This window comes from Bipolaris zeicola, assembly GCF_000523435.1.
Source record: "Bipolaris zeicola 26-R-13 unplaced genomic scaffold scaffold_11, whole genome shotgun sequence".
NCBI classification, from domain to species: domain Eukaryota; kingdom Fungi; phylum Ascomycota; class Dothideomycetes; order Pleosporales; family Pleosporaceae; genus Bipolaris; species Bipolaris zeicola.
Window position 1 is genome coordinate 267,315 of NW_006912060.1, and position 17,813 is coordinate 285,127.

At 52.1% G+C, this 17,813-nt stretch overlaps 5 protein-coding genes across 5 annotated transcripts; 4 read left to right on the plus strand and 1 right to left on the minus strand.

Moving 5' to 3' along the window:
- Positions 1 to 562: 562 nt before the first annotated feature.
- On the plus strand, positions 563 to 2,247 carry COCCADRAFT_84697 (uncharacterized protein; the record flags this gene model as incomplete). The annotated part of the gene is made up of 3 exons (XM_007709816.1): positions 563 to 776; positions 839 to 2,033; positions 2,088 to 2,247. 3 exons carry the CDS (start codon positions 563 to 565, stop codon positions 2,245 to 2,247), a joined length of 1,569 nt encoding a protein of 522 aa, XP_007708006.1.
- A 448-nt stretch (positions 2,248 to 2,695) lies between these two features.
- On the plus strand, positions 2,696 to 3,144 carry COCCADRAFT_1445 (uncharacterized protein; the record flags this gene model as incomplete). Its single annotated transcript, XM_007709727.1, has 3 exons — positions 2,696 to 2,909; positions 2,961 to 3,026; positions 3,074 to 3,144. 3 exons carry the CDS (start codon positions 2,696 to 2,698, stop codon positions 3,142 to 3,144), a joined length of 351 nt encoding a protein of 116 aa, XP_007707917.1.
- A 708-nt stretch (positions 3,145 to 3,852) lies between these two features.
- On the minus strand, positions 3,853 to 5,555 carry COCCADRAFT_1446 (uncharacterized protein; the record flags this gene model as incomplete). The annotated part of the gene is made up of 3 exons (XM_007709728.1): positions 3,853 to 4,730; positions 4,783 to 5,088; positions 5,156 to 5,555. 3 exons carry the CDS (start codon positions 5,553 to 5,555, stop codon positions 3,853 to 3,855), a joined length of 1,584 nt encoding a protein of 527 aa, XP_007707918.1.
- A 3,271-nt stretch (positions 5,556 to 8,826) lies between these two features.
- COCCADRAFT_84663 (uncharacterized protein) lies at positions 8,827 to 11,768 on the plus strand (the record flags this gene model as incomplete). The annotated part of the gene is made up of 3 exons (XM_007709817.1): positions 8,827 to 8,928; positions 8,987 to 11,608; positions 11,667 to 11,768. 3 exons carry the CDS (start codon positions 8,827 to 8,829, stop codon positions 11,766 to 11,768), a joined length of 2,826 nt encoding a protein of 941 aa, XP_007708007.1.
- Positions 11,769 to 16,485: 4,717 nt separating this feature from the next.
- Positions 16,486 to 17,339, plus strand: COCCADRAFT_22762 (uncharacterized protein; the record flags this gene model as incomplete). Its single annotated transcript, XM_007709747.1, has 2 exons — positions 16,486 to 16,593; positions 16,731 to 17,339. 2 exons carry the CDS (start codon positions 16,486 to 16,488, stop codon positions 17,337 to 17,339), a joined length of 717 nt encoding a protein of 238 aa, XP_007707937.1.
- Between the last annotated feature and the right edge of the window lie 474 nt (positions 17,340 to 17,813).

Below are 17,813 nucleotides of genomic sequence, written 5' to 3' on the forward strand. Positions count from 1 at the left end.
TTCATGAATTTAATGAATGATGTGTTGAGACACAGTAGGCGTGTTGCGATGCGTGTGTGTGCAAAGACACCCCACGGCGGGTGGTGAGGGTTGCCTTTGTAGCTAGAAGGTTGATTGGTAGAAGAGGCAGAGCAGTTTCGCACCGAAAGGTTTTTCTTCATGATTATGTCACGGTGTGGGCTATACCCGGTTCGGCACTAGCTTGTTCCATCCTTTTCTCTGCTAGGCTTCCTCGACACCAGCCACTTCATGCGGCATATTTAGCCATTGCAACCAATGGCATGGCTGCACGGATAGCCGTGCTTTCCACATTCGCTTGAACGCGGGTGCTAGACTCTGGATTGTGCTGCTCGGATTGCGACATGGCTTGCGATAGGTCTGGCATGCTTGATATGGCGCTAGCTTTGAGTTGGCATCCCGTGCATGTTCAAGCCGTGTGTATAATCGAGTGACACATGAGAAATCTGCGAAGCTGATTTGCATCTTGTCCTTTTCATATCCTCCTGCATCCCCCTTCTCAAGGTTGATTGTACATCCTGGGTTTCCACATTCGTCTTCGAGCATGACGGCTCATACTCACAATGCAGCCGCGGAGCACACAGGCGGGCCTCCGGCAACTGGCCAAGACGCAGAGTCAGGCGCAAACGCGGCGGTATCGCAGGAGAAAGATTTGGCAATTAGCCTTGTAGGCGAACACGCGCAGGAAATCGACCCAGCAATCGAGGCTAGAGTTTTGAAAAAAGTAGACTGGTTCTTGATACCGGCCATGATAGTCGGTATTTCTCACTGCCGGTAACTTAAGAGCCATCTGAATCGTTTGATTAACCAAAGAGCTTAGGATATGGGCTGGTATACTACGACAAAGCCATCTTGGGCTCCGCAGTCCTCTTCGGTATGACAAAGGACCTCTCACTCAGCATCACAGACACCAGCACGAGGCCGCCGACAATAAACACATCTCGTCTGTCATGGGCGACATCCCTCTTCTACTTTGGCATGCTAGCAGGTCTCTACCCCATGACTTTTGCGCTACAGCGCTTCAACCTCGGCCGCATACTGGGTGGCGTCGTCATGCTCTGGGCCCTGGTCTGTATGCTAACCGCAGCCGTCACCACGTACAAGGGGCTCTATGCGCAGCGCTTCTTTCTCGGTTTCGTAGAGAGCATCATACCCACTGGTTTCATGACTATAATATCTAGCTACTATACGCAGCAGGAACAGGCTATACGACAGAGCTGGTGGTTTAGTTCTACAGGCCTCTTTACGATTATTGGAGGTGCACTCAACTATGGCTTTGCACAGATTACCGCTGGCGACTTGAAACGCTGGCAGTACATCTATCTCTTAGCGGGCTGTTTGACTTTTCTCTTCGGTATCTGGTGCTTTTTTATCCCCAACTCGTGTGCTTCGGCATGGTTTCTCTCGCCTGCAGAGCGTGTTGTAGCTGTCGAGCGGCTCCGCAAAGGCGCGACCGGTGTGCGTTGCCAGAAGATCAAACCTGCTCAGCTCAAGGAAGCAGCACTGGATATTAAACTTTGGCTCGTATTTCTCCTCATGACCTCGGCGTACACGGTTAACGGCGCAGTGTCTGGGTTTGGTCCGCTCATTGTTAGTACATTTGGCTGGTCGACACTCGAATCGATTCTCTGGCAGTTCCCCCTCGGCGGCTTATGCCTCATCACTATCTTGCTGTGCGGATACCTCAGTTCACGGATCCCGAATATCCGCCTCATTTTACTCGTCGTAAACTGCCTCCCTGTCATCGCTGGCTGCGCTATGATTTGGAAAGCAGAATGGACCTACCATGCCGCCACCCCTGTCGCAGGGTACTCCATCATTGGCACTTTTGGCGCCGTCGTCAGCCAGACCATTGTTATTGGCATGTCCAATGTGGCTGGAGCGACTAAAAAGAGCGCCATGGCAGCTGCCATCTTTGTCGCGTATTGTGTGGGGAATATTGTCGGACCGCAGTTGATTGACAGCCGAGAAAAGCCAGCGCATTACCCAAAGCTGTGGACGGGCTTGATTATTTGGTATGTATACTATTCGGTGCCTCCTTCTCTTTTTGAAGCTGATGAGATACGTAGTTACTGCATCACCATTGCTGCAGCTGTAATGCTCTATCTTGTCCTTCAACGCGAAAACAAAAAGAGAGAAAGTATCCCTATCGACGAAGCAGAGCGCGACAAGCTGGCATTCATGGACTTGACTGACAAGGAGAATCCCTACTTTCGATATGTTTTGTAGTCAGGGTTGTGGCGCTTTGATACACCCACCCGGGGATTTCTAGCCTCTTACACCTGGAAACGGCCGGTCCGCTGCTATATCAGCTCGCCCCGTAACACTAAGCTATTAAGAGCGTAACTAGCCCCTATGAGTTTAGTAAGCACTAAATACACCTTTTTCTCCTAGACCAACACCAATTAAACGTAGGAAGGGTTAAAGCTTGAAAAATGTGCCTTTAACTATAGGATTACTTGGATAGTAACACCACAAAGATCATAGTGCTTATATCTTAGATGAAAAAAAAATAGTTTCCTATGCGATATAGAGTAGACAAGCTCAATAACTAGACTACTTCTTATCTTATAAAATATATCAATCTGTGCCTATCCCTAGAAATGTTGACCCTCATCAACTCATTCTATCTCTACACTTCTACACCCAAGCACAACTTTCAATCAACCTTACCACCATGCAGTTCACTACCTCAACCCTCCTTGCTTTCAGCGCCCTACTTGTCACCATTAATGCCGCAACTGTCGTCGGTCCAGCACCAGCAGGACAAACTCACACTACCGTGATCAAGCACCTCGCCTACAGGTGTCCAGCAAATGCGAATGCTAATCAATGTGCTTCTGCCACGGCAAAACTACGACTCAAGGAAGACAATGGCTGTGACGTACTTGGTACGCTACTTTACGCCTTAACAGCCTTTTATAATAACTAACACCGTTAAGCTTGTACCGTCGCTGCAGCATCTACACTTACTGCCTGTACTGCTGCTGTGTCCGAGGGCGGATTAAGTACGATCATCATCGCTCTTAACGTATTCAAGCTAACTTTAATATAGACCCTATCGCTGATCTTGCCTGTATCTTAGCAGCTGGTATTAGTGATGTCGCGTGCAAAGGGTGTGCTTAGATCTATCGTTAAGAACCCAACTATGGGGGTTGAACCGTGTAGCCAAAGAAAAGCAGTACTTGTCATGACTTTGGAATGGTTCTTCATCCAGTCGTTGTAATGAGTAGAAATCAAATAGCAATAGAAGACGTAGATATCAAGAGGGAAATTCGTGCAATTTCGATAGTAAAATCGTCATATACAGCTGCAAACCCAGTCAAGCAGGAACCAAAACTGCGCGACCTGGCCGATGGCTACAATCCAAAAACAGCTCGAATACACAAAAAAGTCCACAGTCTAGTCCCGTACAACAACGCCAATAGTAACAGGGACACAGCCTTTCCACCCGCGTGTCACATCCGTGTACTCCCCCTTCATAAAGCCCCGGGGGATATGTAGCAATGCTCGCTCGAAAAACAAAAGAACAAGGGAATACAAAAGACGCCGAAATCCAGGGACAAAGAAGATAGACACAACGCCCTTGGTTTCAAACCCCAAAGACCAGTTGGTTCAACAGATTGGGTTCGCTTCGCTGTATGCATCCATTGGAAGCTCAAATATACAGCCGTCATCGTCGCCGCGCATCCATCGCTTGGCTGACTGTTGCTCCTGACAAAAAGGAAAAGTGAAGGATAGGGTATAGTTGTAACAGGGAGGAGTGCGGACAAGGCATCTTCACGGTACGAGATAACAAAAGAAAAAAGATTGCTGATGCTTCACAGTCATCCATCAACGAAGTGGTCGAGGTCGGGGTCGAACGCCAGCTTCGGTGGCGCTGCGTACTCTGATTGTGGGAGGCCGTATCTCTGGCGCGTCGGCCATAGCAGCGTCGTAGCTGGGGACAGGTGGGCTAGTTTCCCTCGGCTGTTGCTGGTTCTGTAGGAGTGGTGCTCGTTCGTCCCAATAACCGTTTTGATGGCTGGCCGTGTTTCGCAGGCTGGGAGAACCGACGGGGCTGGTGTATTCAGGGGGAAGCTCGCCGGGTTGCAGAAGAGTCAGGCCTTGGTTGGCTGGGATTGTCCTTCGATAATCCTCGCTGGTGCCTTCGCCGGGATCATCATTCGAGTCTACGAGGCTGAGTGCTGCGAGGGATATGTCTGTCGGACTACGCTGGGGGCCTGGGCTTGTGGGTACCTGTCTTCCAAGACGCATTTGCTGGCTACTAGACCGTGCATGTGCGTAGCCTGCTTGAATATAACTACCAGCCATTCCTTCTCTGACACCTTCCCGCCCAGAGTCTAACAGTATGGATCCTTGTTCGCTGCCATATGGTGGTGGTGGGGCCAAGCTTCCGGTTTGTGGTGCTAAACCCCACTTCTTAACATTGGCTTCAATGAACACGAAGCCCATCTGGCCAAAGTTGACATGGACGTGGCATGGACCATTTGCGCCGACTGTAGGGAAGAAGTTCTGGGTCTTGAGGCCGTGTGCAACGTCATCAAGCCTTTTACCATTGCGCGTGAAGAAGACTGTTCCGGTTCGAGGTCGGTATCCAACACCAATGACATCTCCTTGAACGTAAGCGGGACCGTATGCAGATGGTTGGAATGGCTGGTTGTATCGGCGGTTTCCATTGGACATGTATGATATTGACGATTTATGGTAACCTAAGAGGAGTTAGAATGTAAATGAAAGGATGGAGTGCAGTGGCAGACGTACCTGGGAGCCTAAACAATGGATATGGCTTGGTCGTCACACCAATCGCTATGCTTGTGCTCTCGGGCTTTTCGTAAACCTTGGCTTCCCAGTAGTAGACTTCGTTTTGCTTGGGTATCGGTAGGTTGCTCTGAACGCTGCATTCGGAATCGAAGAACTCAATTTCAGTACGACCTTCTACAAAGCAGTTTGCAATCTCGAGTTCGGGCTCGAATTCCCAAGCGGATACACCCTTTTCTTGAATGGCCAGGAATTGCGAAAGAGAGATATCGGTTTGAACGGATTCGGGCGGGTTTGCTTGAACGAAAGCTATGAAAGTCAGTGCACGTCCATTGCCATTGAGTAATCAAGCAAAGACGCAATATATCAAACATACCTTTGGCTCTCAGGTACTCTGTTCGCTGCAGATCGTCCATAGACTCGAGCGCCTCGGCCTCTTCTTTGGCAAATTGCTGTTCGTCATCATATTCGCCCGGCCGCGTTATCCGGTCGAGGAAGATGCGGCCTGTTTGCGTGTACCTGAAGTAGTAAACAATGGCGGCGATGATGAGGCATATTCCCGCAGCGCCAAGGACGGAAAAGATGCCGATCATGATTCCCTTTGCCGTGGATCCGAGGCTGTTGTGGGAAGCTGTTGTGTGCGCGACGACATTGTGTTGGACGCGGTGGTGTGCGAAGGGTGTTGGCTGCATGGGTGGGAGATTGTGGCCCGGGTGGTACGACGTGTAGAGCGTCGACGTGGGCCCGTCCGGGTGGAGGGGCTCTTGGGGCAGCATTGCAAGGGGCTGGCGAAATGACTATCACGGGCGGGAGGCGGCGGAAGGTGGGCGACACGATCCAGGCCGTGAAGGAGAGCGCGGCGGCGCTGGTGATGGTGGTGTCGGGCTATCAGCGCTGGCAGTGGATGAAGCAGTGGGGGCCGGGACCAGCTCGGTGACGTGCAGAGACAGAGGCGCAGTGCTGGCGACGCGGCGGGGCGACGATGTGTGGTGATGGAGGCGAGATGGGCGGGTGGCAGCAGTTGCAAGTGTCGTCGGTGTGGAGAGAGGACCAAGGAAAAGACGTCGAGAGGCGGGATGGGATGGCGCCGGCGGGCGGCAGTAGTAGAGGGAGGAGTGGTGAGATGTGCGTGAGACGTCAAGTGCCTGACGCTGCGTTGCCACCTCGTCCACTGCCTGCACACGACACACGCAGGGCCGCGCCTCTCACCAGTCTGCCGATCTAGCCGTCACGCCTTCGCTTGGACTCTTCTAGGCGACTCTGCTGCAACAGCATCAGAACTCCGTCTGCATCTTGCTTTACTCTCCTCAACGCCGTCGCCCCTAGCTCTGCCCTCCATGATTGCCCGTTGGCTGCCCGCCGCCGCCGTCCAGGCCCAGGCCTCGGCCAGAACCAGACTTGCACCCCCAACACCACCGCCTTGCATGGCCACGACACAATGCTTTGCATCTCTGCATGCTGCCTTTGCCAGCCTGGGTATCGAGCAGCCATGCGCCATGCACACCGGGTCACGTGATTTGTACTCGTCAATCACCATGGCATCGGCGTCTGTCTTGGGCCATGTTTCGCTTGGTGAGAGGCAAAAGCAATCTGACATCGACCCCATGGTTTCAGATGAGGCCAAATGCTAAAATTGGCGTGCAGCTGTAGTCGCCCGTAGGCGCCGTCGGCACACGGTTCGTGAAGGAGCCATTCCACCACTCGCTGCCTAAACGTTATGCAATCGTGAAACATTGACAGTCCAGAGCCGCCTACAAAGGCGCTTCACCATCAAAAACCACGGAGCCCCCACGACAATCCTCTACTGCAACTGCTTTGTTTATCTGCACCGCGAATCTTCTCGATGCCCCCGTCCCGCAATGTCCACCCCGCAATCGAATCGCAATCTATGCATCAGCCTCGCAAGGCTTGACCTGCCCACCGTTGACGTCAATCATATTTGATGATGTCAGATTGCCTGTGCGCCTGCGACCGCGACCACATTCATTTTTTCCCCTGCTTCAGATGATGCGATGCATACAAGGAGTAGCATGTCGTCATCTAGCACTACAGGAACATAGAACTTCTTGCATGCTCTACTCTACCAAGTATCTACTGTGGAACCAAGGCGCAACGGTGGATTGCCAGGCGCATGCACGCAGGGACTAAACATGTTGCAGATGATGCTTCCCAGGTACCCGATCATACACTGAGTCAGGTCTGTGCAGCCTTGGTCCTACTACTCGCCGTCTGTTCATGCTTCCAAGCAACGAGAACGTGCTTCACATTGGCTTCGTCGCATCATGATGCTTCTCCGCAGAGCCAGCTGGTTTGATAGACGGAACATTCGAATATGTCAAGGCGAGTGCAGCTCACAAGGACAGAGGAAAAGGTAGGAAATTGGGTCATGACAAGAAATGAACAGTGTTGCTAAATATCGCTCCTGGTTAAAAGTACTATGCCGGCGATAGTTGGAATGGTACCCTAAGGATTGATAGTAGATTACCGAGAGGCTCTTGCTCAGTGATAAAGGAGAGCAATTAGACCGAGAGATAACCCAGCCACACATGTGCTTAGAGACTGGATAGGAGACAAACCCGACAGCAATCTAGAGCTGGCAAAACTTCCGCCGAGTCGATGGCACTGCTGCATGCCAACCCAAGTAAGTATAGGCAAGAACTACGGCCAAATTAGTTTGAAGTTCATCCATGACTGCACACCATAGACACGTTCCAGTTAAGTGTTGGGCAAGACTAGCATCCGCCACGGGCTGCAGCTAGTATTTGGTGTGTGAAATATCATGTCCCTATATCTGTATCAAAGTATACGAGTACATTGGAGACAAGCCAACGAGAGGCGCGACACGAGTGGCTGAAGACATGTGGAGCTCCTTCAGGTTAGGTAGTGGGTTAAAGGCCGCACCTAATAACCGAGGGAGCGTTATTGGTGTACGGTGTAACACGAGGGTCGTCTCTCGAGTGAAGCTATCGATTTGGTAGAGGAAGAGCGACAGCTAGCGAATGCTTGTTTCGGTACTCTAGTATCAGTGTGGGCAAAGACTGCTCTGTAGCGAGTCTGCCTGGGCGGGAGGCAACGGCCAGGCCAAGACATGTGATTTCTTGCAACATGCCACACCCGCAACGCCTGCAATACAGTAGGGTTTGGGAAAAGGTCCGCCAGATGATACAGCGGTATGGCGCGGCAGCGAAATGTACATCTGCACTCGAGTACAGTGATGCAACGTGCATCGAGCCGTGCAACGTGCGGGCTGTCAAAGGCGCTGCCCGGCGTGCGACACCACCAGGGCCATGTGAATGCAGTGGCAACGAAGAGGCGTGACGGCAGCAGTCTTTTTTCTAGAGCGACAGGCGATGTATGCAGGAGCTGGTACACGTTCAGTGCAGGTGTGGTAGTTGTCTCGCCGTCGCCCTCCCCAAGCAAGTGACCCAGCCAGAGTTGGGAGGTGGCAGATGGGCGGGTCGCCCCCAGCAGACGCGCGCTCACAAAACTTTGAACCGGCCTTCCCCCTCCCCTTATAGCCACCGCCCAAACTGCCTCCCTCACCCGCCTCACCCCCAGGTCTGCCGAGGCTTTTTTGCATGCTGTCGTCGACTAAGTTGCTCTGCAGCTGCTCCTTTCTCTAAACTACCGAAGCACTCGATTGGTCGCACACTTTGAGGACCCGCAAGCACGTTTCCGCTGCGCCCCGCGCATCACCACTAGCAAACTTGTCGCGGCACACCGAAATTATCACGACAGATTGCTGAAACGCCCGTCGCCTTTGCAAAGGAAAAAAAAATGCAATTTGTTTTGTGAGACGCTCTCTCTCCGTCAAAGGCCTGTATGTTGGCACTGCCCCTCCATTCATCCTTCAACCGCCTTCCCCACTAAAGCTAACCATGAAGCGTACCAGCAGACCAAGCTTAAGCCGACACGGCCTACTCTTTTTTTTCCCTCACCTTATCTCGCAGTGCAGCCCTACTTCACCACTACCCCCCTTAATCTAGGGTTGCTAGTCGATACATCCCACATCTTTTTCTTGCACGACCAAACACACCACCCTCCGCTATGGCGTGGCAACCGCAGGACGATCCTCTACGGCAGCTGGTCCAGTGCCTGAGCGATTCGCTCAGTGCCAATGATGCAAATGCGCGAAAGAATGCTGGAGAAGTCAGTATCCCCTACCCATGTGCTGGAGGTTTGCATAATGCTGACCTCAAATACACAGATGCTCAAATCGGCGCAAACTTCGCCTGATATCGACAAATATCTAGCCTACGTTTTCTCCAATAACCAGCCCCCGTCCAGCGTCAACATGGATGCTGCGCAATACTTCCAAGCAAGAGCTGCCGCAGCCGTCATGCTCAAGAACGACGTAAAGACGGCTTATAAAACCATGCCCGATTCGACCAAAGACTATATACGATCCGTCATTCTTCTCGGTCTACAGGACCCCACATCGCAAATAAGAGGATATGCAGGCAACGTCATTACGGAAATTGTGCGCCAGGGAGGCATCATGGCATGGCCACAAATTCTTTCGGAGCTTATCAGCATGGTTAGCAACGCCGACGGCAATGTCTCGACACAGGCGCAAGAAGGCGCCATGGGTGCGTTGTTAAAGATTTGTGAGGACAACAGGAAAGCCCTCGATAAGGAATACCAGGGACAGAAGCCCCTCGACTTTATATTTCCCAAGCTTCTCGAAATCACTACAAGCTCTCAGCCTCGAGTGCGCGCTGATGCATTGGCTGCTATCAACGTGTTCGTCCCGGAAAAGCCACCGGCTGTTGTTTCCCACATCGATACACTGCTACAACAATTATTTCAATTGGCCGGCGACTCGAGTGAAGATGTGCGCAAGCACGTATGCCGAACCTTTGTTCACATCGCCGATATTGCCCCTCAAAAGATAATACCACACATGGACGGCCTTGTCGAGTTCATGATCACGCAGCAACGCACACCAAACAATCCAGACCTGGCCCTGGATGCAGCAGAGTTCTGGCTATGTGCTAGTGAAGACGAAAAGATGCGCGATCACCTTGGCCCATACTTGGCCAAGATAGTACCGGTTCTGCTTGCGAGTATGGTATACAGTGAAGATGACATTATGCGTCTCGAGGGTGAAGAGGAAGACTATGAGGTTGAGGATCGAGAACAAGACATCAAACCTACTTTTGCGTCGAGTAAGGCTGGAAGACTCACTACCAACGCAAACGGCGAGACCGTTTCTGCCAATGGAGGACAAGGAGCTTCTGCCGAGGACAACGATGATGACCTGAGTGATGGTGAAATTGACGACTTCGACGACGACGATGAGTTTGGAGACCCAGAGGAGCAGTGGAACCTTCGAAAATGCTCTGCGGCGGCCCTTGATGTCCTCGCATCAGTGTTCCATGAAGCTGTTTTCCAAGCAACTCTCCCTTACCTCACAGATAATCTTAATCATGCTGAGTGGCCCCACCGCGAATCGGCAGTCCTTGCACTCGGTGCTATTGCAGATGGCTGCATGTCGGTGGTTGAACCGCATCTTCCTATGCTCACTCCATTCCTCATCACTCTGCTAGAGGACCCTAAGCCTGTTGTTCGTCAGATTACATGTTGGACTCTTGGACGTTACTCGGGTTGGGCCTCTCACCTCGACACGGCTGGTAAGAAACAGTTCTTCGAGCCGGTCATGGAGGGCATCTTGATGAAGATGCTTGACAGGAACAAGCGTGTACAGGAAGCCGCGGCGTCTGCCTTTGCCAATTTGGAAGAAAAGGCAAATTCCGAGCTTGCACCATACTGCACTGTCATTGTCCGACAGTTTGTCCAGTGCTTTTCCATGTACAAGGACAGGAACATGTTCATTCTCTATGACTGTGTCCAGACATTGGCTGAACATGTTGGACCTGAGCTGTCCAACGACGAGCTTGTTCAAATACTCATGCCCGCTCTCATTCAACGCTGGAACAAGGTATCGGACCACTCGCGGGAAATGTTCCCATTGCTTGAATGCCTTTCATATGTTGCCACAGCCCTCGGGCCAAAGTTTGCCCCATATGCAACTGGTATATTCGCCAGGTGTATCAAGATTATTCACCGCAATCTTGAAGAAGGAGTCATGGCATCTGAGATCAATGGTTATGAACCTCCGGACAAAGATTTCTTAGTGACCAGTCTGGACTTGCTCAGCGCTATCATTCAAGCCCTGAACCTTCAGGACAGCGCAGCACTAGTCACACAGGCGCCGACGTTCTTCCAACTATTGGCTGTCTGCATGAGAGACCCTAACAACGATGTGCGACAGTCGGCCTATGCTCTTCTCGGAGATTGTGCCATCTATGTCTTCCAGCAACTCCGACCTTGCTTGCCCGACATCCTAAACATCCTAATCCCGCAGCTTGACTTTGCCCAAGTAACGACTGATGGCCTAGAGACGGGTTATTCGGTGATCAACAACGCGTGCTGGTCTGTTGGCGAGATTGCCATGTGCCACAAGGAAGGCATGCAACCCTATGTCGAGAAACTGCTGCAAAAACTTGGTACCATCTTGTTTGACCAGAGGGTTCCCGAGTCACTGAATGAGAATGCGGCCATTGCTCTGGGCCGCTTAGGTCTTGGATGTGCCCCTTCACTAGCGGTCCATCTTGCGCAGATTGCTCCGGCTTTCATCCGTGCCATCAAGAATGTCCAATGGACAGACGAGAAGTGCCACGCTCTGACTGGTTTCATGCTGATTGTGCTGGCGAATCCTGGCGCGATGGAGCAATCTCTGCTTGAATTCTTCAGTGACATGTCAATGGCCGACAGCAATGTGGTCCGAGGCCCCGCAGGCAGACAAGTGCTGGAGACGTTCCAAAAGGTAAGAGAAAGAAGATTACTGTTAGTCATATCTACAATTTACTAATGCTCGTAACCAGGTTGTCCAGCAGTACAAGGGTATGATTTCGGACTTTGACGCCTTTCTGGGCGGTCTTCCCGCAGAGCAACAAGCACGGTTCCGGGAGCTGTACAGCGTCTAGGTGTCTCTGTCTTTTCCCCCTTAGAGCGTTTATTTCATGTGGTATAGCGGGCGTTGAATATAGGCATGTGTGCAGTATGGTGTTATATGGAGAAGATGAAACATCAGGAAGAAGAAAAAAAGGTGAAGGTGAGACTGGAACGTCTATGAGGTGGGAGGGGGGATGTCACTCCCGACTGAAGAAGGAGAAGAACGAAACGAAGTCAATGAAAGCATTTAACGGCAGAAGGATTATGGGAGCGGAGGGCAATGGTTCTCACGGCATCATATATAGACATTTGTTTCGTTTGTTTGTTTGTTCCTTTTATTCCAGCAAGCGACCTCTTTTCTTTCCCCTTTGCTGTTGCTTGGTTGGATTCTCTTCCATACTGAGTTTGACGAGGTGCTATGAGGTAACATTTTCTCGGGCGTTCTTTTTTTTTCTCATTTATGTGAGTGTAGTATGCTGGGTATAGGGAGTAGTTTTATACATAGTACAAGTAGATAGCTTAGTTTAGTTTCTTCTTCTCTTCTTCTTCTTTTCTTTTCCAAAGTGAGAGTCTGAGTGAGGGTGTGTGAAAGAGGAATCTATGCATAGGTTTGTGAAAGGGGGGGGACTGTGTCAGAGAGAGAAAGGTCTGTACAGAGGGGGGGGCCAAGGGGGTGTCTGTGTGTGTGTGAGAGAGAGAGAGGGGAGTGTGTAAGTGTGTGAAGGAGGGTCTCTACAGAAAGTCTATTGTTTAGTGTGATGAAACAGTATGTGTGTGATAGACACAAGAGAGAGAGAGAGAGAATGAAAGATGAAAAGTTTTTGACATTAGTTCATGTTTTACAAAAAAGTTTCCCCTTCACCGGATACAAACCGTGTTTGAGGCATTAGTGTTTGTTTTGTTCTTGTTTTCTCCCATCTTCTGGGGGATTCTAATGGTTCTAGGTGTATTTGTCAATTTATAGTTTTGAGCTAGATGGGCCGGTCGGTTATCTCGACCTCTTGTTTTTTTTCTTTGTTTCTTCTCTTCTCCACTTCTCTCCTCTCCACTCTCACTTCTCCCCTCTTCTTGTTGTCTAGACCCTCGTAACATGGTCCCCAGGATCTCGGTTATCGGGTATTTTCTTGTTTTTTTTTGGTTTCCCAGTGTCTCCCAAACCCACCAAGTCTCCAGTATACGAAATGTTAATCTGGAGTCATGATCTTCTGCCACGCACGGGACTGACTCGATGGAGATAAATACGGACATTTTATCCGTTTCTTCTTCTCGTCCCGTCTCTTCTTTGTCCCGTCCCTCCTGTAACCAGGATACTTACTAAGAGAGACATGAAGTGCTAATTTACAGGTTTCACCCTATTTTTTTTCTCTCGTTCGGATAATTGAACATTAATGTGCTCATCCTTAGCTTGGACAATCCAGATCATCCGACTAGCGGCATCTAGTTCCCTCTTGACACCCCCCCTCCCCCCCAAAACATCCCGCCCAGTTCCCCCCGCTAACCCTTTTTCAGTGATTTATATGGGCAAGCTTGGGTTCGCGGCCGGGATCTAGTGAATTAGTCTGGGGTACCTTGCTATAACGGCATCACTACAAGCCTATGCCAAGTACATGTTGATATGCATGTTGTCTATGTACATCTGTACTAACAGACACATGAGCGAGTTTGAATGGGTGTGGGTGTGCGCTATCACACGGTAGTTCAGTACTAGTAGGGTGTGGGTAAGTGTCAAAGGGACAAGAGGGGGGGTGAGGGCCCACTTCTATGTAGAACAGCGGCCCGGAGGCAGTATGACATCATTTTTATGCACGCAGTGGCTTGCTGGTGTGGCTACGTATCTTGTAGCAGTTGGCTGAATGGCTCGTATTCTCTGGAATTCGCAGCTGCCATGGTTAGGCGAAGAGTCGTGGCTAGCTTCTCTCTTTCTCGCTATTTTTTTCAGCCCAATTGTTCGGAGTAGGGGCAGAAGGACTGCTATAGGCTATTGTGCTATTCGTATTCTCTATTGTAGTCGGAGGTCGGTCTCGGAAATCGGTCTCGGGCTATCGGCAAATGGTTCTTGGTATCTTCCCTGTTTTTTTTGGTTCTTGGTTGCTTTTCCCCCTTTTTTGTTATCTCCGATTTCTTCACTTGTGTGACGTGGAAATGTACGTATGATGTGAAGAGTTGGAGGTGATCATTTCGACCAAGCTCAACATCATTTAGTCTAAAAATCACTGTATACTTACTGCACAGGCAGATAGAGGGAGACACGCCTACTAAACGAGACTGCATTTGCACCTAGGACCAGAAACGCCTAGTGTAAAGTTTGATACTGAAGCGGACATATTATCCGACAAAACCCCCCCTTTCCACATGGATTATGCATTGATAGTACTCGAGTACACCGCTTTGTGCTGCATCCAAGTACACAATAAGTAATCAGGAAAGGGTTAAACCTGTTGGGTACTATAGGGTGATACTAGTCGGCAGAGAAAGTTGGATACTACCCCTCTTTCTTAGCAGCATGAAAAACCACCGACGGGTCGGTAATAATAGAAAAAGGTTTCGGAGCAAAGACACGTATTAGTGCCCCATCGGGATTGCAAACGATTAGCATGTTGGCATTGAATGGGAAAATCTTTTTATCGTCAAACTAGTCTGGACGCGACTCAGGGCCCAGACTAGTGGGCGATCTTGTGGGGGGAAAGGGACTTTGGCACTAGGAGTATTGAGAGGAGTCCGTCGACGACAATTTCTAGAAACGACTCGATGGCCGGTCCGAATGTTTCATGGTACGAGACGCTTTACTTGGGAGCTTTTTGGGCCGCGGAACCGAGGACTAGAGTACAGTACAGATGTTATGCACGAAAAATGCAAGTGAGAGTATCTTTTTTTTTATCTCTGTTTCTCCGTGTGTCTCCTGTTTTGGGACAGAGGCGGGGCTGAGTGTAATAATTTTTCCTCTCGGGCATGCCGCATGGGAGCTGGATATCTGTGTAACGATATATTGGCAATATCAGCAGATGGAAGGTCTGAATGAGACAATGGCTCGCATGATGTAAGTGGATGCAGCAGATGCAAGCAGGTGTGTATATTCGGGCAGAGAGCCGAGTACTCGGAGCAGACATGTGGACGCCATTGGCTAGTGACGGCAAAGAGGACATGTGGTTCTTGTGTCGCCAACCACACCCGTGGGTAACGTTTGGTCTCGCGCCAATGGCATGACTGGAAAAAAAGGCTTTTAATAGCCATGTGCCGACGGGTGGAGAGGGATTGTTTGCAAGGTGGTGCAAGTAGCATGTGGCTTGCAGACAGCTGGAAGAATGGAGACAAATGCGGGTTCGGGTTCACCGGGTCATTGGCGGGCCTGGGACGAGTGTGGCTAGTAGTGTCTCGATTGGGTGTTACGGAGCCATGTGGTTACACGAGACCATGGGTATTGGAGACGTCATTGTGTACCATGTTCATGTATAGAATTTGTCAATTACCTGTTGCGGTGGCCGGGAGGGCTAGGGGCCGCGATGTCGAGCAGACAATGGAGAGGAAGAGAATAGTCAAGGGGAAAATAGGCTAGGTGCAGAAACCCCAGAGAGGACATGGATGAGCCGAGGTGCATTGCTGGCTGCAAAGTTGTTAGGGTAAAGAGAGGTTAAAGCTAAGAATAGCCTTTATGGCCGGTGGCTAACCAGATTGGGATGCTAGGGCAATTGTGGCTTTTAGCAAAGTAGCCGGAGGCCGTGTAGGTACGTACTACCTCTACCGAGTGATGAGCTGGGAGTGGCTTCGTGGAGGCTCTGCCCGAGCGCGCAAAACGGGCTAGGTAGTAGTGGGCGGGCAAAAGGGTAGTAGTCGACGGGCGCTACAGTGCTAGTGAGGTAGATTTGGGCTCGTATCTCGCGATGGCCGTTCTCGTTTCACCAGGAAGGCAGGAGAGCGCGAGGGGAGGGGAAGGGGAAGGGGAAGGAGAGAGTCAGAGGCGTGGATGAACAGCGGTTAGTGCAGGCGGAGGGTGCAACGGGCGTGGGCGCAAGCTCATCAGCATGTTCGGCGAGGGCGTGGTCTGGGAGGGGAGGGGAAAGGGCTTGGATTGGCGGCGGCCGTTGGGACGACATGGGACAGTGGGATGGAGAGTACACATGTGGTCAGGCGCCACGGCGGGCGGGCTCGCCTAAGTGGCAGAGTGGCAGGGCAGCGAGGCTCGCTGACTCATCTGGGCTGGCTGTGGCGGCGACCAGAGGGACGTGAGACTTGTGCCTGGTCGAGCCACTAGAATAGAGCCGCTACTCGGATGGTCTGGCACGACTCGGCGCCGCGCGACGCAAATATAGCGGCGAGGGTGCGACGAGTGTGCGCGCGCGCGCGCGCAGCGTAGTATCGATAAAAAAAAGTGAGGCCAGCGCGGCGGCCGTGGACAGGCTGAGTGGCCGACAGACCCTTTGTGCGTTTGGGCAGATGGTGCAGAGTGCAGGCAAAGTGCAGTGTGCCGTCATCAGCACTCGCGTGATGGCAGGTGACGCACCGAGGGCTATTTTTGACCTCGAGATATTGGATGGGCCCTGGCGTGGGCGCGCAGAGTTGTAGCAACGGCTGCCATTGGCATCAGCAGAAGGCTGTGCAGTGCGGTGTTTTGAGCTGGAGGAGCGGGAGCTGGCGCTGGCATTGGGAGCTGTGTTGTGCAGTGCAGAGGATGGTGACCCACGTCCCGACAGGCCCTGGATAGGAGGCAGGAGGCGGGATGCAAGCAGCCAGCCAGCCAGCCAGCAAGCCAGCATGGCGCGCAGGCAACGGCATCATGACTATCGCGGCGATGGTGATGATGATGATGATGATGATGATGATGATGATGATGATGAGCATGAGCATCAGCCCTCGAGCATGGTGCAGGAAAATTTAGCAACGCGGGCCCCGAGGCTGACCCGGGGCCGATTGACACTTGGACTGGGTCTGGTTGCGCCCTGGCACTGGCACTGGCTCTAGCACTGGCACTCGCGTACTTACTGGCGTTGACAACACAGACAGGGCAGGCACGACAGGCAGCAAGGGCAGACAGGGCAAGCACGACGGGCAGGACAGGGCAGGCACGACGGGCAGGACAGGGCAGGCAGGGCACGCGGCTTGTAGCTACCCGTTGCAGCTTGGCCCAGCACGCTATCCGCCTGGCTACTGGTCGATCCTTCTCCACGCACGGCCCGCCACAGTGTTGGCCTGCCACAGCTCGGCGCTCCTCAATGGCCGTTTTTCACGCCTCTTGCGCGCTGAGCACCCCCGCTGCAAGCGGCTCATGCACCCACTCCTGCCACCCTCCACCGCCCACCGCCCACCGCCCACTGCCCACTGCACTAGACGACGCCCACCAGCAACCAGCACCCAGCGTCCGCACCAACGTCCGCACCAGCAACCGCACCAAATGCCTCCAACCGCGCCTGGCCTGCCTGCCTGCCTGCTTGCTCCTTCATCGGCACCGGCATCGGCACCACGGCCGCTTTGCCCAAACGCTCCTCTCCTGCTCCTCTGTCTCTGCCACTCCCACCGTGCTCACGGCCCTGCCAGGGGGACCGACGCCCGCTTCGAGCACCACACCAGAGCCACTTCTTGCTGCAACCCCAGCTGACAACCAGACCTAGAGCCAGACCACACCTGTTACATGCTCCTGTCCCTCGCCTCAAGTTTCGCCGCGCAGGGGTCCAAATCAATCCATTCCTGATTCTCACACTCACTAACCAAGTCACTCACCCACTGCCTCACTCACACTCACTCACACACCCACACCCACCCCCTCCCCACTATTTCACCCATCCGTAGCTACATACATACGTAGTTGTACATATCCGTCCACGCTTGCATCCGCCCTCTCCCATCTGTCCCGCCCCAGGGCTGGCAGCCCTCGGCTCAAGCCAAGCCATGGCGCCTGTCATGTATGTACGTACATAGTCCATGTAGCCATGCCGGAACCTCTCGCTGCTGGCTACAGGCGAGGGGTCCATGGCCACTGGAAACAGGAGCTTAATCCCCACGGGAGTTACACCGGGGCCATGTCATACGAGCATGAGCCAGCCGGTCCCATACTGTGTGCATCAATCCATCAACTGTAGCTCCCG